Consider the following 26,556-nt stretch of genomic DNA (forward strand, 5'->3'; position numbering starts at 1 on the left):
ACTAATTAATTAATTACTGTGGACTATAAAAACATTGTAGCCGGTGTGGCGTTTCAATTTTTACAAATGTTGCAACAACGTTACCATGGTGAAACCTGTTTTACACATGCGCACTTTGCCTAGACAATTTTTAATGACCCGGATGAAATTGAGATAATCCGTTGACGTCATCAGTGTACAAAAATGGCAGAGACGGAGAATGAGGTGGAGGTATTGGTTCAGAGAGTTGTAAAAGATATCAATAACGCCTTCAAGAGAAACCCCAATATGTACGTATATCCACTTTACCGAAGATAAGCTAGCTACACTATAACATCAAATTAATCATTGCGTGGTGTGCTAACAAGCTAAATCATTACATTAGCTAGCTAACGTTAGTCATCACAGATTGTTGGTCAGCTAACGTTAACTAGCTAGCAGGATAAAAGGCTAGCCAGGGCAGTATAGGCTTGCAAAAATAGCAAGGTAGATAGCTAGTGTCTATGCTTACATTGAGCCACAAATCGCTGAGGAAACATATTTGACTTTGCTGCTGAATTTGTTTGCCACTTACCTAGTTAGCTATCTACAGTAGTTATTCATTAGCCAAATAATGTTAGCTAGGCTATTGGCTATCTAGCTTGATTAGCAGAAACGGATAACACAGCCTTGTTGTTATTCCTATTTCTGGAACGGTATGCACAAATCATGTGATCAGAAAGCGCTTTTCACCACATATACAAGTAACTTAACCAGTCAGCCAAATAATGTTGGAAGAGTCACACCTTCCTCGGCTTGCGACTCTTAACATGCCATGTCATAGCAGGGTAGCTATGTCAGGGTTTCCCTAACTCAGTTCTGTCAATACTTGGGAACAGATTTCCAGAATCTAAATCACTTGGAGCTGATTTCGTGGTGTTTTTAGTCTTATGTCCAACAATGGGTGAAAAAAAAAAATAGTAACATATCATTTTTATTTTCTTCGCTCATAAAACTTGGGGGACAATAAAATCACCTGCTGGCCACCAGTTGGTGGAACCCAGATGTAGAGTGTAGAATAGAACTGGAATGTAACTAGCTTCTGTGTAGAAGCGTCCTTGACTGAGTGTTCTAAATTAGAACTGGCCTACATTCTCATTTCAGAACAGGGTGTGAATGCTTTTACTTTGATGCTGAGCATCCCAGATCTTTTCTTTCATTTGTGTTTGAGTTTTGACCGCCGGCTCAGAGCTCATATCAAGCCTATACACATATTTAAAAGAGAGAGAATGCTGCTGAACTGTATGCGGCACAACGGAATGTGGAGACAGAACTTTTCATTTAATGGACAGTTCAGTTAGATTATCCAGACCGTGGCTGTGACGCTACTCAATTCAATTCAAGGGGCTTTATTTGAATGGGAAACATATGTTAACATTGCCAAAGCAAGTAAAATAGATAATAAACAATCAAAATGAACAGTAAACATTACACAAAAGTTCCTTAAGAATAAAGACATTTCAGGTGTCATATTATATCTTTATACAGTGTTGTGGCAATGTGCAAATAATTAAAGTACAAAAAGGAAAATAAATAAATATGGGTTGTATTTATAATAAGCTCCCGAGTGGCACTGTGGCCTAAGGAACTGCATCTCGGTGCTAGAGGCGTCACTACAGACCCGTGTTCGATTCCAGGCTGTACCACAGCTGGCCCTGATTGGTAGTCCCATAGGGCGGCGCACAATTGACCCAGCATCGTCCAGTTAGGGTTTGGCTAGGGTAGGCTGTCATTGTAAATAAATAAAAAATCTTAACTGACTTGACTAGTTAAATATACATAAACAATGGTGTTTGTTCTTCACTGGTTGCCCTTTTGTGGCAACGGGTCACAAATCTTGCTGCTGTGATGGCACACTGTGATATTTCACCAAATAGATATGGGAGTTTTATCAAAATTGGGTTTGTTTTCTAATTCTTTGTGGGTCTGTGTAATCTGAGGGGAAATATGTGTCTTTAATATGGTCATACATTTGGCAGGAGGTTAGGAAGTGCAGCTCAGTTTCCACTTCATTTTGTGGGCAGTGTGCACCTAGTTTGTCTTCTCTTGAGCGCCAGGTCTGCCACTCTCCAAGAGTGTCTCAGGGAGAATTGGGATATGAAAAAAACAAACATTTAAATTCTTATTAATACACACTGATACATGAAATAGGACAAATATCAAGTACCATAGCACCTACTAAATAATAATTATTATTATTATTCTCAAAAGTAGAACATTGTCAGACCATGCCTGAACTTCTCTGATTGATAACCTGCATTTCTACTTTATATGATAAGCTTAAGAGGCAAAAAAACAAAATCTAAGCTTGATTTGTAGTGTTAGTGTGTATAATGTTGCATAGGCTTCTCCAACCCTCTGGTGTTATTGGAAGTGACCTGGGCTGTGCTCAGCTGCACTGAGTACAGTGCTTTGAGAATGTCTGTGTTTGATACCACTCACCTGACTCAGGCTGATGCATAGCTAGACTACACACACACACCCTCAAAAGTTAAAATTCCACCCTTCTTCTGTGTCCCTCTCCGCCTGTGCCAGAGCTGGGCTGTGTTCAGCATAACAGCATTGTGGAACATTCAGATATAGTTGTGTAGAACATTCCTCTCTAGCATATAGAATTAGAAATCCCTTCAGTTCTATTTGTGACATTTTGCGTACTATACATGACCCTAATGCAAAAGGGACTCTGTGTGTGTGTGCCGCAGTTTGAGGCAAACCAGTTTTACTGTGTGCTCACGGCGTAGACTCTCTGGAGATGCATGTGTGCAAACTAGGTTGCTCTCTACAAGGCTTGTCCCCTATCCAGACCACTGTTATGTTGGGCATCTAAAAGCTCCGTCAACTAGAGACCCATTTGGGCTAGATACAACCCTACACCAGAGAGTGAATAAAGCCCTCATTAGACTGGGCTGGAGGTTATTGCTCCTTATTACCGTGTGTGTGTCTAACTTAACGTTGTAGCCGTAAAACGACGCCTGAGCAGATCCAGTTTTTCAGGGGTAACGGAAGTTAAGTTGAAATACTGTATCCCTGAAAACATCTGTTTTCTGCCTATCCCACTGAGAGTGGAGTGTTGTGCCCTTGTAGTGTTAGAGCAATTAGCATGCAGGTTTACACTCACCTTTCTCTCTCCCTCCCTCAGTGATGAGATAGGTCTGATCCCGTGTCCAGAGGTCAGGTATAACCGCAGCCCCATCGTGCTGGTAGAGAACAAGTTGGGGGTGGAGAGCTGGTGTGTCAAATACCTGCTACCCTACGTCCACAACAAGCTACTGCTCTACAGGCAGCGCAAACAGTGGCTGGACAGGGAAGGTAAGAACTTTATTGTCCAGTTTCCTTACTGTCCTCAGAAATGTATTTTTTAATTTTAGTCCAACACCCCGAGATAAACACATTTCCCCCGAGGGGTTGGAAGCACAGGTCAGCCATGGTGCAGCTCTACCCTCTGGGACAGTTTTTCAGTGATTATTTTTTATTATTTACCCCTTTTTCTCCCCAATTTTGCGGTATCCAATTGGTAGTCTCAGTCTTGTCTCATCGCTGCAACACCCGTACGGACTCGGGAGAGGCAAAGGTCGAGAGCCGTGCGTCCTCCGGAACACGACCCTGCTGCTTCTTGACACAATGCCCGTTTAACCCGGAAGCCAGCCGCACCAATGTGTCGGAGGAAACACCGTACACCTGGTGAACCTGTCAGCGTGCATGCACCCAGCTTGCCACAGGAGTCACTAGAGCGTAATGGTACAAGGACATCCTGGCCTGACAAACCCTCACCCTAACCCGGACGACGCTGGGCCAATTGTGCACAGCCCCATTGGTCTCCCTGTCGCGACCGGCTGAGACTCGAACCAGGATCTCTAGTGGCACAGTTACCACTGTGATGCAGTGCCTTAGACCACTGTGCCGCTCAGGAGGCCCTCTGGAACAGTTTGAGGTTAAGTTCCTTGCTCAAGTGCACAACGGTTGGTGATGGCATCAACAACTTTTCATAGCTGCTGCTTTTAGTACAGGGAAAGTAACCTTTTGTACAGCTGCTGGCTTGGAGACTCCTCACTGTAGATTGCAAGGGTTACTGTACTCTGAAGGCCTGAGCTGTGTTTGAATACCCATACAAGCATACTGTATACTGTATACACATACACATACTGTATACCACATATATACTACATACTATATACTATTAGTTCATTTTAGTATACTGTAAACAAACGGTATCCTTTCAGTTGAGAGTACTAGCGCTTTACCGGTCTACTGGAAGTTGATGCTGTTGCTATGCAACCTCTTGCTAGCTTGTTAGCATAACAAATTACTAGCTAGACATTTTACGACTTCGGGTGTGTTCTTAAATTCAATCTGGAGTGCCAGAGTGCACTCTGGGCGTTCGTCAATTGAGTGTTGTCAGATTGTCCGTTTGTAAATTGACAGCGTTTCGCTCTGGGAGCGTTCAGGGTGCAAACTGGACGCTCTGGCCGAGGAGAAGGGTTGATTCGAACGTTCTGACCTCATAACGGCAGTCAAGCACCCAAGCTAACTGGCTAACTTACTAGCTACTTCCAGACAAATAAGAGAACACCTCGCTCTGATCATTTTACTCGCCCTAGCCGAGCTGGTTAGGCTGTGTTCATGTTATCCATGGCTGGTTAGGCTGTGTTCATGTTATCCAGAGCTGGCTAGGCTGTGTTCATGTTATCCAGAGCTGGTTCGGCTGTTTTCATGTCATCCAGAGCTGGCTAGGCTGTGTTCATGTTATCCAGAGCTGGCTAGGCTGTGTTCATGTTATCCAGAGCTGGCTAGGCTGTTCATGTTATCCAGAGCTGGTTAGGCTGTTTTCATGTTATCCAGAGCTGGTTAGGCTGTTTTCATGTTATCCAGAGCTGGTTAGGCTGTTTTCATGTTATCCAGAGCTGGTTAGGCTGTTTTCATGTTATCCAGAGCTGGTTCGGCTGTGTTCATGTTATCCAGAGCTGGTTAGGCTGTGTTCATGTTATCCAGAGCTGGTTCGGCTGTGTTCATGTTATCCAGAGCTGGTTCGGCTGTGTTCATGTTATCCAGAGCTGGTTCGGCTGTGTTCATGTTATCCAGAGCTGGTTCGGCTGTGTTCATGTTATCCAGAGCTGGTTAGGCTGTGTTCATGTTATCCAGAGCTGGTTAGGCTGTGTTCATGTTATCCAGAGCTGGTTAGGCTGTGTTCATGTTATCCAGAGCTGGTTAGGCTGTGTTCATGTTATCCAGAGCTGGTTAGGCTGTGTTCATGTTATCCAGAGCTGGTTAGGCTGTGTTCATGTTATCCAGAGCTGGTTAGGCTGTGTTCATGTTATCCAGAGCTGGTTCGGCTGTGTTCATGTTATCCAGAGCTGGTTAGGCTGTGTTCATGTTATCCAGAGCTGGTTAGGCTGTGTTCATGTTATCCAGAGCTGGTTAGGCTGTGTTCATGTTATCCAGAGCTGGTTAGGCTGTGTTCATGTTATCCAGAGCTGGTTAGGCTGTGTTCATGTTATCCAGAGCTGGCTAGGCTGTGTTCATGTTATCCAGGGCTGGTTAGGCTGTGTTCATGTTATCCAGAGCTGGTTAGGCTGTGTTCATGTTATCCAGAACGTTGGTGACTGTAACTGCTGCTGGCAACAATTTAGTTACACTTTTTGCCGACGTTTACTGACACCGGCCCTATTCAACGGGTGTTGAGGCTTCGTAAACTCATCAGTTATTCTGCGCTCTGGTACACTTAACTTTTATTTAACAAGATAGCCAGAGCGAATTTAGGAAAGCACCCGAATGTCCATTGAGAACGCCCAACGACTATACCACTTAGCTAGGAATAATCAAGTCAATTAACGTTGGGTAGTTAGCCTATAGTTAATATATTGACAAGTTTGATGTATTAGTAGCCAAATAACGTTAGGTAGCTAGCTAACATACCGGTACATACTGCTGTAATGCTATGCGGTTCGTAAGGATAGCGAAGCTAACAAATTGTCAGCCAACATAACGTGTAAGGTAACTTATTTGAAAAGTAATTACTTTATTACATTGCTCAACATTTTGTTACCATTTGTCATAATTAGTTAAAGCAATGAGTTTGTAGGTGCTCTCGTTGGACTTCGGCTGCATATTTAACACACTTTTCTTCAAATCTGAAAATTATTTGAAGCCACGCCCATTTCCCGAAGAATTGCATTATGGGCCCAAAAAGCACAGAAATAGTGTCCACTGCTTGTATACTTCGTATTTGGGCGAATGTAGTATGACATCCGGGAACTTTTGGCATACCAACACTATGACCAATAAGCAATACAATACTATATACTCAATTTACCTCACAAATAGTACGGTTAGTATGAGTATTCGAACACAGCTCTGGCCTATACCTAAAACATATTGGTTTCTAGAGAGAGGATGAACTCAGTCTACGTCGTATAAATTAGCTTTTGGGGATGTGGCGAAATCCTTTCGTTACCATTTTTGACGGACAGAATTTATTGTACCTAAAAAAAAAGAAAAAGGGCATTATAAATGACTTTACTTTTACTTAAAATAATCAGTTGATATACTGACCTGTCTCTCCCTCTTCAAGCTCTGGTAGACATCACCTGCACTCTGCTGCTGCTCAACCCAGACTTCACCACTGCTTGGAATGTCAGGTAAGAACTCTGGCTCACACCCTTCCAGCTGTGTTGTGTAAAGAGTATGATCTGTATATGTTGTGGCCACATTGAAGACACAATAACAAGCCCTCTAAGTAGACCCACTCCATCCTCTCACTCCCCATTGGCCAGGGGTGGGCAACACATGGCCCGCGGGAGGTTTGATATTTTTGTTTGTTTGTGGTGGTGATTATTATTATTTGGGGCTAAAAAGCACTCTTCAACATGTAAAAAACTAGATATTAAGTATGTCAAAATTATAATGAACATATGCGTTTTGAAATAACTGCCAAGATGATGCCTACGGGTCAGTACGCCCTTCCCCCTCTGAGGGGACAAAATGTCTCTCTATGTTAGTCTCCAGACGACTGTTGTGACAGAATAATACTATAGTATCCGTGTCTGGTTTGTATCTGAAACTTGTCCTCTGAGGATAACTCTGATGCTGTCTATATTAGAGGTCGACCGATTAATCGGAATGGCCGATTAATTAGGGCCGATTTCAAGTTTTCATAACAATCGGAAATCGTTTTTTTTTTTTGCAAAAAAAAATGTTTTACACCTTTATTTAACTAGGCAAGTCAATTAAGAACACATTCTTATTTTCAATGACGGCCTAGGAACGGTGGGTTAACTGCGTTGTTCAGGGGCAGAACGACAGATTTTTACCTTGTCAGCTCGGGGATTCAATCTTGCAACCTTACGGTTAACTAGTCCAACACTCTAACCACCTGATTACATTGCACTCCACGAGGAGCCTGCCTGTTACGCGAATGCAGTAAGAAGCCAAGGTAAGTTGCTAGCTAGCATTAAACTTATCATATAAAAAAACAATCAATCATAAACACTAGTTAACTACACATGGTTGATGATATTACTAGTTTATCTAGCGTGTTCTGCGTTGCATATAATCGATGCGGTGGCATTCGCGAAAAAGGACTGTCGTTGCTCCAACGTGTACCTAACCATAAACATCAATGCCTTTCTTAAAATCAATACACAAGTATATATTTTTAAAACTGCATATTTAGTTAATATTGCCTGCTAACATTAATTTATTTTAACTAGGAAAAATGGTGTCAATTCTCTTGCAACAAAGTCAGGGTATATGCAGCAGTTTGGGCCGCCTGGCTCATTGCAAACTGTGTGAAGACTATTTCTTCCTAACAAAGACAGCCAACTTCGCCAAACGGGGGATGATTTAACAAAAGCGCTTTTGTGAAAAAAGCACAATCGTTGCACGAATGTACCTAACCATAAACATCAATGCCTTTCCTAAAATCAATACACAGAAGTATATATTTTTGAACCTGCATATTTAGCTAAAAGAAATCCAGGTTAGCAGGCAATATTAACCAGGTGAGATTGTGTCACTTCTCTTGTGTTCATTGCACGCAGAGTCAGGGTATATGCAACAGGTTGGGCCGCCTGGCTCGTTGCGAACTAATTTTCCAGAATTTTACGTAATTCTGACATAACATTGAAGGTTGTGCAATGTAACAGGAATATTTAGACTTATGGATGCCACCCGTTAGATAAAATACGGAACGGTTCCGTATTTCACTGAAACAATAAACGTCTTGTTTTCGAGATGATAGTTTCCGGATTCGACCATATTAATGACCTAAGGCTCGTATTTCTGTGTGTTATTATGTTATAATTAAGTCTATGATTTGATAGAGCATTCTGACTGAGCGGTGGTAGGTACCAGCAGGCTCGTACGCATTCAATCAAACAGCACTTTCGTGCGTTTTGCCAGCAGCTCTTCTCTGTGAGATTAGGCTGGTGTAACCGATGTGAAATGGCTAGCTAGTTAGCGGGGTGCGCGCTAATAGCGTTTCAAACGTCACTCGCTCTGAGACTTGGAGTAGTTGTTCCCCTTGCTCTGCATGGGTAACGCTGCTTCTAGTGTGGCTGTTGTCGATGTATTCCTGGTTCGAGCCCAGGTTGGAGCGAGGAGAGGGACGGAAGCTATACTGTTACACTGGCAATACTATAGTGCCTATAAGAACATCCAATAGTCAAAGGTATATGAAATACAAATTGTATAGAGAGAAATAGTCCTATAATAACTACAACCTAAAACTTCTTACCTGGGAATATTGAAGACATGTTAAAAGGAACCACCAGCTTTCATATGTTCTCATGTTCTGAGCAAGGAACTTAAACGTTAGCTTTCTTACATGGCACATATTGTACTTTTACTTTCTTCTCCAACACTTTGTTTTTGCATTATTTAAACCAAATTGAACATGTTTCATTATTTATTTGAGGCTAAATTGGTTTTTATTGATGTATTATATTAAGTTAAAATAAGTGTTCATTCAGTATTGTTGTAATTGTCATTATTACAAATAAATAAATAAAAAATCGTCCGATTTAATCGGTATCGGCTTTTTTTGGTCCTCCAATAATCGGTATCGGCGTTGAAAAATCATAATCGGTCGACCTCTAGTCTATATGGATGTATGATCTCAGTGGTAACTTGTATCTGGACAGGGTGAACTCTGAATTACTTTATGTAAAAAAAATTTTTTTATTATCCTCTCAGGAATTCTGTCTTATTTCACATTGGTCTCATACCCCACACAAACCTTTAAATGCTGGAGCTATCATCATAAATGCTGGAGCTATCATCACAAATGCTGGAGCTATCATCACAAATGCTGGAGCTATCATCACAAATGCTGGAGCTATCATCACAAATGCTGGAGCTATCATCATAAATGCTGGAGCGATCATCATAAATGCTGGAGCGATCATCATAAATGCTGGAGCGATCATCATAAATGCTGGAGCGATCATCATAAATGCTGGAGCGATCATCATAAATGCTGGAGCGATCATCATAAATGCTGGAGCGATCATCATAAATGCTGGAGCGATCATCATAAATGCTGGAGCGATCATCACAAATGTAGTCTATAGTGTATATATATATATATATATATATATATATATATATATATATATATATATATATATATAGTCTGTTTGTTCTGATTCAGAGTTAAGATAAATGTGTGCAACTCCGAGTTTTGCTTAAATCTACTCAACTCAGAATATCATGTAAATCATTTACCGTTCTAAAGTCTTACTACTGTCCATTGTGTGTACAGTCAGGAACTTTTTTTATTTTTTCATCTTTATTTAACCAGGTAGGCCAGTTGAACAAGTTCTCATTTACAACTGCGACCTGGCCAAGATAAAGCAAAGCGGTGCGACACAAACACACAGAGTTACACATGGAATAAACAAACATACAGTCAATAACACAATAGAAAAGTCTACATACAGTGTGTGCAAATGAGGTAAGATAAGGGAGGTAAAGGCAATATATAGGCCATAGTGGTGAAATAATTACAATTTAGCAATTAAACACTGGAGTGATAGATGTGCAGAAGATGAATGTGCATGTAGAGATACTGGGGGGCAAAGGAGAAGAAAAAAATTGCAGTATGGGGATGAGGTAGTTGGATGGGCTATTTATAGATGGGCTATGTGCAGTGATCTGTGAGCTGCTCTGACAGCTGATGCTTAAAGTTAGAAAGGGAGATATGAGTCTCCAGCTTCAGTGATTTTTGAATTGTTCCAGTCATTGGCAGCAGAGGAACTGGAAGGAGGAATTGGCTTTGGCCGGTGAAATATACCTGCTGGAGCGCGTGCTACGGGTGGGTGCTGCTATGGTGACCAGCAAGTTGAGATAAGGCAGGACTTTACCTAGCAAAGACTTATAGATGACTAGGTACCAGTGGGTTTGGTGACGAATATGAAGCGATGGCCAGCCAACAAGAGCATATAGGTCGCAGTGGTGGGTAGTATATGGGGCACTGGTGACAAAACGGATGGCACTTTGAGGAGGGCAGCATCCAATTTGCTGAATAGAGTGTTGGAGGCTATTTCGTAAATTACATCGCGGAAGTCAAGGATCGGTAGGATAGTCAGTTTTACGAGGGTATTTTTGGCAGCATGAGTGAAGGATGCTTTGTTGTGAAATAGGAAGCCGATTCTAAATTAAATTTTGGATTGGAGATGTTTAACGTGAGTCTGGAAGGAGAGTTTACAGTCCAACCAGACACCTAGGTAGTTGTCTACATATTCCAAGTCAGAACTGTCCAAAGTAGTGATGCTGGGCGGGCGGGCAGTGATCGGTTGAAGAGCATGCATTTAGTTTTACGTGCATTTTAAGAGCAGTTGGAGGCCACGAAACTCGTCTGGAGGTTTGCTAACACAGTGTCCAAAGAAGGGCCTGAAGTATACAGAATGGTGTTGTCTGCGTAGAGGTGGATCAGAGAAACTAACAAGGCAATGCATGGTATTAGACCCAAATATTTTTTATTTAACCAGGCAAGTCAGTTAAGAACAAATTCTTATTTTCAATGACGGCCTAGGAACAGTGCCTTGTTCAGGGGCAGAGCGACAGATTTATACTTTGTCAGCTCGGGGATTCGATCTAGCAACCTTTCGGTTGCCTGCCCAATGCTCTAACCACTAGGCTACCTGCCGCCCCGATATGGCCCATCATCATCAGAGTAGTGGGGCCTCTTCCCTGCTGTAGGTCTCTGGTTGCCTATACTCTGGTTGCTGTACTACGGGCTGGCCTGTGGCTTTCTCGCTCTTGCTCGCTGCTCTTTCATATATTATGTCACAGTAGACTTTCTTTGACTAGACTAGCCTGGCCTCAATGTTTGACTTGGTAGTTGATTCTTGTTTCAGGCAGTTGTCATTATCAGCTAGTACTTAAGTTCATACATGCAGTTGATTTTATATCAAGGGGATGCAAGACGTGAAGCAGCTGTTTTAAAATCCAGCTGTTTGTTGTACACTGATAATACACCTGATACCTGCAAGTTGTGCTTCCAGTTTTGGCCAGGAGATGGAGCTAAATATCATATTATAACCACATGCACTATAGTGGCTCAACATAACGGCAGTGCTATTCAACCCTCTTCCTGGAGAGCTGCAGGGTTTTGTTCAAACTCGACACTAACACACCTAATTCAGCTAATCACTAGTCATCAAGGTGATTTAGTGTTGGGTTGTAATATAAACCTGTATTGGTCTCTAGGACTAGGGTTGAAGACCATTACAGGGAGGTTTTTTAAGGGTGTGTGACTCTGTGGGCCGGTTTCCCGGACACAGATTAAGCTTAGTCCTGGAATAAAAAGCAGGCTCAAAGGAGATTATCAACTGACCAGGACTAGATTTAATCTGTGTCTTGGAATCTGGTTTCTGTGTGCGTTGGTATCTCCTAACCTGTTGTTCTGTTGATGACATTTCCTTTAACACATTGACCTGACTCCAACACTCTCCACTGCCCTGAACCAGTCAGCTCAGTTTCGTGTTCCCCTGAGTGCAGAGTGGACCAACACCGTTAAGACACAGGTCCTCCCTTCAAAGACCACGCCCTGGTCAAATCATTCTGTCATACCAAATGCCGTATCCAACTGTCAAGGTCACGACCTAATCTGTGCCTGTTGTATTTGATTAAACCAAGACCTTGTTCAGAGAATATAACCAGTCAGCAGCCCTGCCATGGTCTATGTAGTCATTAAAAAAATTAACATTTTACGAGACAATTTTTCTGTTATCGACCTCCTAACCATCTTTGGGGGGCGTGTGTGTGTGTGTGTGTGTGAGAGAGAGAGATAATTGATCTATTATTTTGGGAAGTTCTTTTTATGGAGTGTTTCTTAAAACAAACACAAGTACGCAAATAGCATACACAAAACTATAGTGCAGTAAACATAAGATTCACATCAGGAGCATTGAGATGTAGTGTCATTTAAATAGTTCCTCTGTCTGCTCTGCTCTGGCAGGAAGGAACTGCTACAATGTGGAGCCCTGAGTCCAGAGAGAGACCTGTACCTGGGGAAACTGGCCCTCACCAAGTTCCCCAAGAGCCCCGAGACATGGATACACAGGTAGGACTGGTGGGGGGGGTTTCCACGTTACCATCCTTTTGGTCACTTTTAGCTAGTTAGCTGTAACCTGGACCAAATCTCCAGGATTTTTCATTCATAGGTTGTTCTCATCTTCTTAAAGAAGAATGAAGCAATTTTGTTTTCAGTGTATGGGGGAGCTATATGTTTGGAACATTGAATTGCAGTATCAAATCATAATACATATATAGAATCTCAATGCACAAGTATCGTGATATGGTATCGTGAGGTCCCTGGTAATTCCCAGCCCTTGTAACTGTGGCGGTTTTACGATGCACATCTCGTCGCCAGTGGACCAAAATACAGTGTATATATACAAAAGTATGTGGACACCCCTTCAAATTAGTGGATTTGGCTATTCCAGCAACATATATATATATATATATGACTACACAGACACACTATATTGTATATTGACTACACATAGTCACACTATATATTGTATATTGACTACAGACACACTATTGTATATTTACTACACACAGACACAATATATTGTGTATATATTGTATATTGACTACACACAGACACTCGATATTGTATATTGACTACACACAGACACTCGATATTGTATATTGACTACACACAGACACACTATATTGTATATTGACTACACACAGACACACGATATTGTATATGGACTACACACAGACACACGATATTGTATATGGACTACACACACACACACACTATATTGTATATTGACTACACACAGACACACTATATTGTATATGGACTCCACATAGACACAATATATTGTGTATATACACTGCTCAAAAAAATAAAGGGAACACTAAAATAACACATCCTAGATCTGAATGAATGAAACATTCTTATTAAATACTTTTTTCTTTACATAGTTGAATGTGCTGACAACAAAATCACACAAAAATTATCAATGGAAATCAAATGTATCAACCCATGGAGGTCTGGATTTGGAGTCACACTCAGAATTAAAGTGGAAAACCACACTACAGGCTGATCCAACTTTGATGTAATGTCCTTAAAACAAGTCAAAATGAGGCTCAGTAGTGTGTGTGGCCTCCACGTGCCTGTATGACCTCCCTACAACGCCTGGGCATGCTCCTGATGAGGTGGCGGATGGTCTCCTGAGGGATCTCCTCCCAGACCTGGACTAAAGCATCCGCCAACTCCTGGACAGTCTGTGGTGCAACGTGGCGTTGGTGGATGGAGCGAGACATGTTGTCCCAGATGTGCTCAATTGGATTCAGGTCTGGGGAACGGGCGGGCCAGTCCATAGCATCAATGCCTTCCTCTTGCAGGAACTGCTGACACACTCCAGCCACATGAGGTCTAGCATTGTCTTGCATTAGAAAGAACCCAGGGCCAACCGCACCAGCATATGGTCTCACAAGGGGTCTGAGGATCTCATCTCAGTAACTAATGGCAGTCAGGCTACCTCTGGCGAGCACATGGAGGGCTGTGCGGCCCCCCAAAGAAATGCCACCCCACACCATGACTGACCCACCGTCAAACTGGTCATGCTGGAGGATGTTGCAGGCAGCAGAACGTTCTCCACGGCGTCTCCAGACTCTGTCACGTCTGTCACATGTGCGTGTGAACCTGCTTTCATCTGTGAAGAGCACAAGGCGCCAGTGGCGAATTTGCCAATCTTGGTGTTCTCTGGCAAATGCCAAACGTCCTGCACGGTGTTGGGCTGTAAGCACAACCCCCACCTGTGGACGTCGGGCCCTCATACCACCCTCATGGAATCTGTTTCTGACCGTTTGAGCAGACACATGCACATTTGTGGCCTGCTGGAGGTCATTTTGCAGGGCTCTGGCAGTGCTCCTCCTTGCACAAAGGCGGAGGTAGCGGTCCTGCTGCTGGGTTGTTGCCCTCCTACGGCCTCCTCCACGTCTCCTGATGTACTGGCCTGTCTCCTGGTAGCGCCTCCATGCTCTGGACACTACTTTGACAGACACAGCAAACCTTCTTGCCACAGCTCGCATTGATGTGCCATCCTGGATGAGCTGCACTACCTGAGCCACTTGTGTGGGTTGTAGACTCCGTCTCATGCTACCACTAGAGTGAAAGCACCGCCAGCATTCAAAAGTGACCAAAACATCAGCCAGGAAGCATAGGAACTGAGAAGTGGTCTGTGGTCACCACCTGCAGAACCACTCCTTTATTGGGGGTGTCTTGCTAATTGCCTATAATTTCCACCTGTTGTCTATTCCATTTGCACAACAGCATGTGAAATGTATTGTCAATCAGTGTTGCTTCCTAAGTGGACAGTTTGATTTCACAGAAGTGTGATTGACTTGGAGTTACATTGTGTTGTTTAAGTGTTCCCTTTATTTTTTTGAGCAGTGTATATATAGATATAACACACAGTGCTTTCAGAAAGTATTCAAACCTCTTGAACTTTTCCACATTTTGTTACGTTAAAGCCTTTTTCTAAAATTCATTTAAAAAATAAAACAAATCTCATCAATCTACCCCATAATGACAAAGCAAAAACCAACAGCCCTAACTCCAAACGACCCCTCATCTTACCAGCAAAGGGTTTAGCAGCGTGAGAAGACTGCGATGGCCCCATGTGTACAGAGAAATGCTATGGGAGTTGATATTTCACTGAAGTAGCCATCTTGTGTTGATGTTATCCATGTTGTGTTAGTGTCCTGGCTTTGTTGTTTAACCAGATGCTTAGGTTGTGGTTGGTTCTGTGTTTAGGGCTGTTGTTTTGGGAGCCAGCCGAGGGTGATTGAAGTGCGTGTGTGTGTGCGTGACTCCAACATGTCCCCTGTGTTTTCAGGCGCTGGATACTACAGCAGGTGTTACGGGAGTGCTCTTCCCCCGGGCCGGACAGGAAGGAGCAGGGGGACGGTGATCGGCGTGACGCAGCAGAGAAGACGCGTCTGAGTGAGCACCTCCACAGGGTTCTACACGAAGAGATGAAGGTGTGTGCCGACGCCGCCGGCCGTTACCCTAGCAACTACAATGCCTGGTCGCACCGTGTTTGGGTTCTGCAGAACATGGCCCCGGGCAACCTCAAGGTAGGAGTAGGACTAGATGGGCTCTACATATGTCTCTCTCTCTCTCTCTCCCTTGTTTCTTTCTCCATCTTCATCTCTCTCAGCCTCTTAAATATAGCCTATGTTAATTGTACACGGTCTCTGTTAAAACAACCGCTCTTTCAATGTAACCTCTCTGGGTTCTAGCCAGGCAGGCAGCTAGCAGGTCTTATACAAGGAATCCTGACCGACCGGCCGCTCTGTATGTCAGTCAGTAGGGTTTATAGTGTATCACCACCAAGGACAGTGTGTCTCCAGCCTCTCTGCCTCACGTCTCATCTCTCTCTGGCCTGTCACTGTGCTGTGTGACCATGACGATAAGACCTTTCTGGTCCATTGAACTGATCTGGGAACAGCCAACCCCCCAGGACCGAGCCCTAGGGATTTAAAGGTGTATGGAGAGTGTTTTGTTGTGGCTCAGTGAATCCATGGCTTGTTTTTAAGCCGCAGTGGCATTCCCAGGATATGGAGTGATGCAATGGTAGGACCAGGGATATGGAGCTATGGTAGGACCAGGGATATGGAGCTATGGTAGGACCAGGGATATGGAGCTATGGTAGGACCAGGGATATGGAGCTATGGTAGGACCAGGGATAGGGAGCTATGGTAGGACCAGGGATAGGGAGCTATGGTAGGACCAGGGATAGGGAGCTATGGTAGGACCAGGGATAGGGAGCTATAGTAGGGCCAGGGATATGGAGCTATGGTAGGACCAGGGATAGGGAGCTATGGTAGGACCAGGGATAGGGAGCTATGGTAGGACCAGGGATAGGGAGCTATGGTAGGACCAGGGATAGGGAGCTATGGTAGGACCAGGGATAGGGAGCTATGGTAGGGATAGGGAGCTATGGTAGGGATAGGGAGCTATGGTAGGGATAGGGAGCTATGGTAGGGATAGGGAGCTATGGTAGGGCCAGGGATATGGAGCTATGGTAGGGCCACGGATATGGAGCTATGGTAGGACCAGGGATATGGAGCTATGGTAGCACCAGGGATATGGAGCTGCAATAGACACTTCCTGTTATTGGTAAGATGCCCTGCTCTCTGATCAGCCATTGGTGTTTGGGTTATGTAATGGCTGATGACATTTGATTGGTTGAATGTTTCTACAATGTCTTAAAGGTCCCGAACAGTCATTCTGAGTCCCATGTAAAATAGCCTTTTGAGTGACTAAAATATCAACAATAATATTCTTTGTGGGTTAGAAATGCTCAAAATCAACCAAATATTTTTTTAAATCTTTGCCTGTAGACGAATAGGGTAGACGTTTAATTATATTTGCTGACACCCTACAGTATAATGTTGGCACCAATCTATATAAAGCACGCGTAGGGCTGTTAGTGACCATATTACTGCCTCACTGGCAGTCATTAAATAAAATAAAAAATATATATTTCACCTTTATTTAACCAGGTAGGCCAGTTGAAAACAAGTTCTCATTTATAACTGCGACCTGGCCAAGATAAAGCAAAGCAGTGCGACACATGGAATAAACAAACGTGCAGTCAATAACACAATAGAAAAGTTTACATACAGTGTTTGCGAATGAAGTAAGATTAGGGAGGTAAGGCAATAAATAGGCCATAGTGGCGAAATAATTACAATTGAGCAATTAAACACTGCTGTGATAGATGTGCAGAAGATGAATGTGCAAGTAGAGATACTTGAGTGCAAAGGAGCAAAAAAATTAATAATAATAATATGGGGATGAAGTAGTTTGGTGGGCGATTTACAGATGGGCTATGTACAGGTGCAATGATCTGTGAGCTGCTCTGACAGCTGATGCTTAAAGTTAGAAAGGGAGATATGAGTCTCCAGCTTTCGTGATTTTTGAATTGTTCCAGTCATTGGCAGCAGAGAACTGGAAGGAAAGGCGGCTAAAGGAGGAATTGGCTTTGGGGGTGACCAGTGACATATACCTGCTGGAGCGCGTGCTACGGTTGGGTGCTGCTATGGTGACCCGTGAGCTGAGATAAGGCGGGGCTTTACCTAGCGAAGACTTATAGATGACCTGGAGCCAGTGGGTTTGGCGACGAATATGAAGCGAGGGCCAGCCAACGAGAGCATACAGGTCGCAGTGGTGGGTAGTATATGGGGCTATGGTGACAAAACGGATGGCACTGTGATAGACTGTATCCAATTTGCTGAGTAAAGTGTTGGAGGCTATTTTGTAAGTTACATTGCCGAAGTCAAGGATCGGTAGGATAGTCAGTTTTACGAGGGTATGTTTGGCAGCATGAGTGAAGGATGCTTTGTTTTGCGAAATAGGAAGCCGATTCTAGATTTAATTTTGTATTGGAGATGCTTAATGTGAGTCTGGAAGGAGAGTTTACAGTCTAACCAGACACCTAGATATTTGTAGTTGTCCACATATTCCAAGTCAGAACGGTCCAGAGTAGTGATGCTAGATGGGTGGACAGGTGCGGCCAGCGATCGGTTGAAGATCATGCATTTAGTTTTACTTGCATTTTAAATTTTAAGAGCAGTTGGAGGCCACGGAAGAAGAGTTGTATGGCATTGAAGCTCGTTTGGAGGTTTGTTAACACAGGGTCCAAAGAAGGGCCAGAGGTATACAGAATGGTGTCGTCTGCGTAGAGGTGGATCAGAGAATCACCAGCAGCAAGAGCGACATCATTGACGTATACAGAGAAGAGAGTCGGCCCGAGAATTGAACCCTGTGGCACCCCCATAGAGACTGCCAGAGGTCCGGACAACAGGCCCTCCGATTTGACACACTGAACTCTATCTGAGAAGTAGTTGGTGAACCAGGCGAGGCAGTCATTTGAGAAACCAAGCCTGTTGAGTCTGCCGATGTCAATCACCGCATTCTCAGAGTCGAAAGCCTTTGCCAGGTCGATGAATACTGCTGCACAGTACTGTCTTTTATCGATGGCTGTTATATCGTTTAGGACCTTGAGCGTGGCTGAGGTGCACCCATGCCCAGCTCGGAAACCAGATTGCGTAGCGGAGAAGGTGCGGTGGGATTCGAAATGGTCGGTGATCTGTTTGTTAACTTGGCTTTCGAAGACCTTAGAAAGGCAGGGTTGGATAGATATAGGTCTGTGGTCATGACCACAGTAAATATTCCACGGTAATCTCCTTTTATGCACTCTGAACATGCTTTGGTAGTACCCAACTTGCTAATGACCATCAGGTCCTGACGGCCTGGTACTCAAGGCTCTATTGTCCCTCCATCAGGTCCTGACGGCCTGGTACTCAGGGCTATTTTGTCATCAGGCCATCAGGTCCTAACAACCTGGTACTCAGGGCTCTATTGTCCCTCCATCAGGTCCTGACGGCCTGGTACTCTGGGCTATTTTGGCCCTCAATCAGGTCCTAATGGCCTGGTACTCAGGGCTCTATTGTCCCTCCATCAGGTCCTAGTGGCCTGGTACTCAGGGCTCTATTGTCCCTCTAACCACTCTGACATCAATGCAAATGCAATGGAAAACCACATCAAACACCCAGTCGCTATTCGAGTGCATACGGATGACATGTATTTTTCCCCTGCCTCTGATCCTGTCTATTTGATCACAGGCCATACTAAATCAAAACTCATTTTACATATTAGTAAAGACAAGATTACGTTAAGAATAGTTTGATGGGTAAAAATGTGATCACTTGATGAGAGAACAGCTGTGCAGCCTGAGGCGAGGATCAGAGAGCAAGCTTTTTTCTTTTCCCCCCGCAACCTTCTGAAATCATCAATATCCTGTAGTCGCATCATGCAGCCCATATATGCGTAGATTTCTAACACATTCTAAGGTTTGTATCATTCACAACTTAAGTAGCCAAATAACTCTAAAAATAGCATATAGGACCTATTTCAAATGATCACTTTAATGCTCAACATAGCCACTTCAGGCACTAGCTGTGCCAACAGAGATTCTGGGTTTGAGCCCAGGCTCTGTCGCAGCCAGCCGCGACCGGGAGGCCCATGGGGCGGCGCACAATTGGCCCAGCGTCGTCCGGGTTAGGGAGGGTTTGGCCGGCAGGGATATCCTTGTCTCGTCGTGCACTAGCGACTCCTGTGGCGGGCCGGGCGCAGTGCACGATGACCAGGTCGCCAGGTGTACGGTGTTTCCTCCGACACATTGGTGCGGCTGGCTTCCGGGTTGGATGTGCATTGTGTCAAGAAGCAGTGCGGCTTGGTTGGGTTGTGTTTCGGAGGACGCATGGCTCTCAACCTTCGCCTCTCCCGAGTCCGTACGGGAGTTGCAGCGATGAGAAAAGACTGTAACTACTACCAATTGGATACCACGAAATTGGGGAGAATAATTAAAAAAACATTAAAAAAACAAACATAGCCACTTCATATGTGCACTCGCTCCAGAATGGGGAAAAATATCCTTTCTATTTTATTCAGTTAAATTATGTTCTTCTTACTATCATATATCTTGGCAGGTAAATGAATAATCCTGCAGCCTAGGGCATGGAGCATAGCCAGATAACATGCAGTAGGCAAACTCATATTCTTGTCTTCTGAAGTGCATTTTCTTCATATCATAATGTTTCTGCCTAAAATAAATAATGGATTTATTGTGACGGTGGATATTATATAGAATTTTTTTATGTGTATTTTCCAAAGGCGCGCATGGAGGCCTGCAGATGCTAAACATGTTTATGTTAATTAACGGGTGTAACTATATGATCAAACTTTATCAGTTTAGAACCAACATAACATTTTAATTTTGTCATCATACTTTGATCTGGTTTCATCCAAATATCATCAAATTGAATCTTTAATTTCCTTCTCTTCTCTGTGAAGTTGCTATTGTATTCTGCTCCAGAATAATGCTGTGCCCTTCGCTTATAAAAAAAACTCCCATGTGAATGAAACTGGTGAATGAAATCACCCATGATGATGAACATACCATGAGATTAATGGTTATGCATATGGTTAGTGCTGTAAGACCTCTCTCCTCCTTCCAGGTCCTCCATGATGAGCTCTCCTCTATGCGTCAGTGGGTCTCCATGCACGTGTCGGACCACAGTGGCTTCCACTACCGCCAGTTCCTGCTCAAGGCCCTGGTCAGGGAGCTCAGCCAGTCCCTGTCCTCCTCCTCTCCCCAGCACTACCATCCTCAGCCCAGCTCTAGCCACAGCCCCCACAAAGCCAACCCCCACCACCAGGCCAACGGAGAGCCCACAGCAGCAGCCCCCTGCCCCTCTCCCCCCTCCCCAGAGGACCTGGCCTCGGTGCCGGCATTGCCCCAGCTCTTCCACCAGGAGGTGGAACTATGTACTGACCTCATCAAGTCCTTCCCCGGACACGAGACACTCTGGTGTCACAGGTACGAGCCTACAGGACAATATTACCACAGACCAAAAGGGAAACCCAGACATGTCACGGGGCACAAATCTGAAGCATGTGTTTAGAACTTCCACTCACCACCAAATATGGTGATGAGAGGAAGTCCAGTGGCGGGAAGTGGGATAAAATGAAGCTAGATAAAACTTGTCCGACATTCTGCAAATTGTCATCAATGAAACATTTGATCTCAATACCATTTTCTGTTCCCAAAACTATAATCTGTTACGAACAGTGCACTTTGGAGACTTGATTCTTTCTACAAGTTTGAAAGAATTTGCATTGTTTAGAAGGAGTGCAAGGGTGAATTGAGTTATTTCCCACACACACATCAGAGTAGACTCTACCTAATGGAAATGTGCAAATGCATGCTAAAACAGGCCAATAGGATCTCACTAGCTCGTGCTTGGCTGTGCCCACCTCCTTGTTTGTTCTATGAACTACGCTTAATTTGCATCCTTTGGAAACGACACCAATAATACATTTTGGGTTAGTTATTAGTGTCTTTAGATATTACTGTCACTCAACCTGGGACTACAATGTTAGCCAATCACAGAACACATTTTATATTGACATGCTCTGGCATCACAGGTAGGAGCATACAGGAACTCCATGTCTCTTTATCTAGGGTGTGGCTAAACTCTATATAGCCATAGATACTGTACAGAGTTCGTCTCACTACCTTCCATATTGGTGGCAAATGCTTTATTATGCCAATCATGTTCATTTAAGCAATAAGGTGCGAGGGGGTGTGGGATATGGCCAATATACCACGGCTAAGGGTTGTTCCTACGCAGGATGCAACGCGGGGTGCCTGGATACAGCCCTTAGCCGTGGTATATTGGCCATATACCACAAACCCCTGAGGTGCCTTATTGCTATTATAAACTGGTTACCAACGTAATTAGAGCAGTAAAAATGTATGTTTTGTCATACCTGTGGCATACGGTCTGATATACCACGGCGGTCAGCCAATCAGCATTCAGGGCTTGAACCACCCAGTTTATAATCTGTTAGACCATGACAATGTTCTCAGGAGTAGATCTGTTGGGGGTTATCATGACATTGATGTTGTTTTGCTGTGGAACATTCTTCCTTCTAGAGGGGGAGAACAGAGGGAGAGAGCAAGGGAGAGAAAGAAAAGATAGACGAGAGGGAGGGAGAGAGTGAGAGAGATGTTTTGCCCCGAGGCTGAAGACCAGCTGCACAGTCAAGTGTTTATCCTGACCAACTATGTTGTGATAGGGAGAAGTGAGTGGTGCCATGGCAACAGTGTTCATATCCTTGTTGAATGTGTGAGACACATATATAGATAGATATATCTTAGGTTTTAAAGATGATTGTAGAAAAGACAGCACAGCAGTTGTGCTCTTCCTCAAATACTTTATTAAAAAGGATATTGTTTTTTAGCCTACATAAGTTTTGTATCTTTTCCCCCTTAATTAAAAACATCAAGTGCTTATTTATATTTTAAGCTTCACATTCCGTACAGATAAATAAACAAAGCACCCTAAAGGCTTTGCAGTGTAGCGTACTGTTTCACATTGACATGATTCCAGTCCAATGCTCATGCAGTATTTCATAACAACTATCTTCTCAAGGCGACACGTCTTCTACCTCTGGCACCACTGGAGGAGGGACCACCACTACGGCCAGGGCTTTGGCAGCGAGTCTCCCCAACCGAACCACACCGATGCTGGGCTGAGCAGCCACCCTCACACGGCCTGCCCTGGAGGTGTGGGTCTAGACAGGGTGCAGCGCAGGAATGGACAGGCTCAGGAGGGTCAGGATGCCATGGAAGTGGACGGGGTTGGGGTCCCGGACCCCCGTGACACCAAGCGCCTGAAGAGGGGTCCCCCTGGCCCCTGCCCCCCTGCTCTGTCCTCAGAGCACAGCTTCGTAGCCAGTGTCCTGGACAGCTGCCGCTCCCCTGAGCAGGGACGCTTCGCCCTCGCATACAGGAAGTGGCTGGACTCTGTTATTGGTCAGTGAGATATAGACTAACTCTGTCATTGGTCAGTGAGAGGATATACTTCCTGTTCCACCGGAGATGGGCAGCGGTTAGAAGTTTCCCACCTGCACAGATCTAGCATCCTCTCACCCTTACCCAACCCCTAACCTTAACCATTAGGGCGAGAACTGCTAAGAACTGTCCCTAGATCAGCGTCTAGTGGCTGGTCAATTCATCCTATTCTTCAATACTCGTGAAGGTGGCTGGGGGTCTCTGATAGGTCAAGTAATTTGTGGCCCCTCGCACCCTCCTGAAAATGCCTGGACTCTGATTCATCCGCAGAGCTTTGTCTGGGAATGGAAGTCTGAGAAGGGCTATTCTCTGGAAGAGTACAGTCTGTCTCCTTGGCCTGTTTGTCTGTTAGTAGTCTTAGTTCAGGTCTCTCTCAATGTTAGGGACTAGAACAACCATTCTGTCAGTCCTTTTAGTTGTTTCACTTATGAGATCCATGTCTCCGTTTCATTCATCATGTCACTGTTTCATTCCTTTTGTCTCCCACTACCTGTAGAAGAATAGCCTATGTGAAGCTGCCATGGTTATCTGTTATCCATCACTAATCTTGTTGTTTTCTAGTCAGTTCTGCTGACTACTTTGAGATGAGCAGTGCAGCAAACAATGAATTGTCAACATACAAAAACAAAGAAGGAAAAACTAGTCAAGCCATTACTGATGTGTCGCTACGGACAACCGTACAACTATAAAACCTTAAGACAGAGCACAACCATGAACCAACCAAACTCTAAGACCCTATGATCTGTGAACCGTACAAGTTAGACATCTTGGTGTCATCATAATAAACCTTATGGTGTGCTCTAAAATATGGAGTATGACTAGATTCTGAAATACAATTTTCACATTAATTTATTCAACATAAACTACCCCTTTTTTTTTGTTTTTTTTTGTTCATGTTAAGACGTGTTTGGAACAATATACTCTACTAGTACATCACATTTCCAGAGTGGGCTCTCTGCTAATACTGAAGGTATGAGCTATGTTATTATCACCACCAGCACATTGAATGGGAAATGGATTCAAAGGGAACGCCCTCTGCTGGTGACTTGCTGAATGTGCAATCCTAAAGAAGGGCTGTGATAGGTCATGCATGAACCAATGTCAATTTCTATGTGTAAAATGGGTCATATTATTAAAAGTACCAGAGATCCAACTCTGGAAATGTGATGTTTGAAGAGTATAGTGTTTGTTTTTATTGTTGAAAAATCAATAAGGGTAGTTGAGATATTAATATTTTTTATGTTGAATAAATAAATGTGTATTTCAGAATACTCCATATTTGAGAGAACACTAAGGACTATAACGATACCAAGATGTTGTCTGTATCGTGTACGGTTCACAGATCATAGGTTCTTACAGGAGGCATGTATAGGTCTAAAAAGGGCCTTATTAAATTACATTTCATCCTGATTTTCAAAAAAAAAAAAAGTTTGTGATACAAATGTAAAAAAGCATGTTAATAAACATCCTTCCTCCCAGTGGAGTTCCTATGTGAGACCAATCTGAGATACCCCAAAAAAACATTTTCCACTCCTGCTGCTGTGGAATTGCCCTTATAGGTTTGATCTTCACATCGTTTTGTGTCCCAAATGGCACCCTATTCCCTTCTTAGTGCACTACTACCCATAGGGCTCTGGTTAAAAGTAGTGCACTATATAGCGCATAGGGTGTCATTTGGGAGGCATACATTGACTCTCCAGGAGTGGTTGCTGCTTTGTTTCTGTCTGTTCTGTTTCACCCTGTTAGTGGTACTCTTAGTGATCAAATCAAACTTTTATCAGTCACATGCGCCGAATACAACAGGTTTAGACCTTACTGTGAAATGCTTACTTACAAGCCCTTAACCAACAGTGCAGTTCAAGAAAGAGTTAAGAAAATATTTACCAAATAAATGAAAATAATAAAAGTAACACAATAACAATAACGAGGCTATATGCAGGGTACAGAGTCAATGATACCTGGGATTGTATTCACAAAGTGTTATATTGCGTGTCCTTCTATAGGATCAGTTTGGCCCTTAGATCATAATGATTTCTATTACATCAGCCCAGCCAGTCAATCTCCCTTCGAAAAAAGCGTCTAGACAATATTTCCCCATGCTACTAGCTTACCATTGGTTTGGGTACAGCGGGGTAATAGCTACATCTCGCTGTGTGACTATCTGACTTGTGCAACATGTTGCAGTTTTATTTTTTTGTGATCTCCACCGTGTCACGCATATATGAACGTGACGAGCTTCTCTGATCCAGGGCAAATTAATTTATCATGATCATTTAAAATGAATATATCCCAAAGATATGCCAATAGAAACTAAGTTGAAACCAATGAAAGGGCACATAGTTTATCATTTCAGCTGCTTGATGTGACCGTGTTAGCTTTCGTTGGCTAACAAAGGAGAAGTAACGTTAGCCTAGCTATCCCATAAGGAGAAGTAACGTTAGCCTAGCTATCCCATAAGAAGTAACGTTAGCCTAGCTATCTCATAAGGAGAAGTAACGTTAGCCTAGCTATCCCATAAGGAGAAGTAACGTTAGCCTAGCTATCTCATAAGGAGAAGTAACGTTAGCCTAGCTATCCCATCAGGAGAAGTAACGTTAGCCTAGCTATCCCATCAGGAGAAGTAACGTTAGCCTAGCTATCCCATAAATATCTTATTGACTCGACAATCAGCTGGTTGTTGCCTATTTATAAAATATTTATTAAATCATTATTTATTGAAGTTCTTGTCTCTTGTCGTCATTGAACATCTGCTAGCTAGCTACATGCCATTGATTTGTTTAACATAGCAAAGTGGAATGAATAGAATGAACGACTGTGTCAAAACATAATAGAATTTATGACCAGCCTGTTTGCACTGGCGGACTTACCATTAGGTAGAAGAGGTAATTGCCTCGGGCCTCATCAAGGGGCCTCGTGAGCTGGGCATAAAACAAATGCATTTCTCCACTTAAGGCATAATATTATGCCATTTTTTCCCCCCATCCCTGTCAAAATCCAATGTCGGACTTCTGCGGTGGAAGGTGGCCAAGCTACAGCGTTTTTTTACAGACCAGGAGACATCCCGAAAATCTTTTTTTCTCACAAACATCTGCAGTGTCCACGCAGTTTGGGCTACACACTAATATGGGTTTGGCGGATACCAGGCCCAATGCATAGTGCCAACTGTAAAATTTGGTGGAGGAGGAATAATGGTCTGGGGCTGTTTTTCATGCTTCGGACTAGGCCCCTTAGTTCCAGTGAAGGGGAATCTTAATGCTACAGCATACAATGACATTCTAGATGATTATGTGCTTCCAACTTTGTGGCAACAGTTTGGGGAAGGCCCTTTCCTGTTTTTCAGCATGACAATGCCCCCGTGCACAAGGCAAGGTCCATACAGAAATGGTTTTCAATCTGTGTAGAAGAACTTGACCGGCCTGCACAGAGCCCTGACCTCAACCCCATCAAACACCTTTGGGATGAATTGAAACGCTCGACCTCACTAATGCTCTTGTAGCTGAATGGAAGCAAGTTGGATCATTGCTGTGGTGACATCTAGTGGAAAGCCTTCCCAGAAGAGTGGAGGCTATTGTGGCCGCAAAGGGGG

At 43.6% G+C, this 26,556-nt stretch overlaps 1 protein-coding gene across 1 annotated transcript; it reads left to right on the plus strand.

The window, feature by feature from the left end:
• The first annotated feature begins 183 nt into the window (after positions 1-183).
• Positions 184-24,832, plus strand: ptar1 (protein prenyltransferase alpha subunit repeat containing 1). The gene is made up of 7 exons (XM_039013790.1): positions 184-269; positions 3,158-3,327; positions 6,587-6,653; positions 12,476-12,580; positions 15,378-15,618; positions 20,569-20,930; positions 22,549-24,832. The coding sequence occupies exons 1-7, from the start codon at positions 184-186 to the stop codon at positions 22,937-22,939; spliced, it is 1,422 nt and encodes a 473-aa protein (XP_038869718.1). The 3' UTR covers positions 22,940-24,832.
• Positions 24,833-26,556: the final 1,724 nt, after the last annotated feature.

This window comes from Salvelinus namaycush, chromosome 18 (assembly GCF_016432855.1).
Source record: "Salvelinus namaycush isolate Seneca chromosome 18, SaNama_1.0, whole genome shotgun sequence".
Classification (NCBI taxonomy): domain Eukaryota; kingdom Metazoa; phylum Chordata; class Actinopteri; order Salmoniformes; family Salmonidae; genus Salvelinus; species Salvelinus namaycush.

Excerpts from the sequence above, each read along its gene's own strand:
- ptar1 (XM_039013790.1), top strand. The coding sequence starts at position 184 with ATGGCAGAGACGGAGAATGAGGTGGAGGTATTGGTTCAGAGAGTTGTA. Across the intron at positions 3,328-6,586 it reads ACAGTGGCTGGACAGGGAAG|CTCTGGTAGACATCACCTGC; the intron begins GTAAGAACTTTA and ends TCCCTCTTCAAG. Across the intron at positions 20,931-22,548 it reads GAGACACTCTGGTGTCACAG|GCGACACGTCTTCTACCTCT; the intron begins GTACGAGCCTAC and ends TATCTTCTCAAG.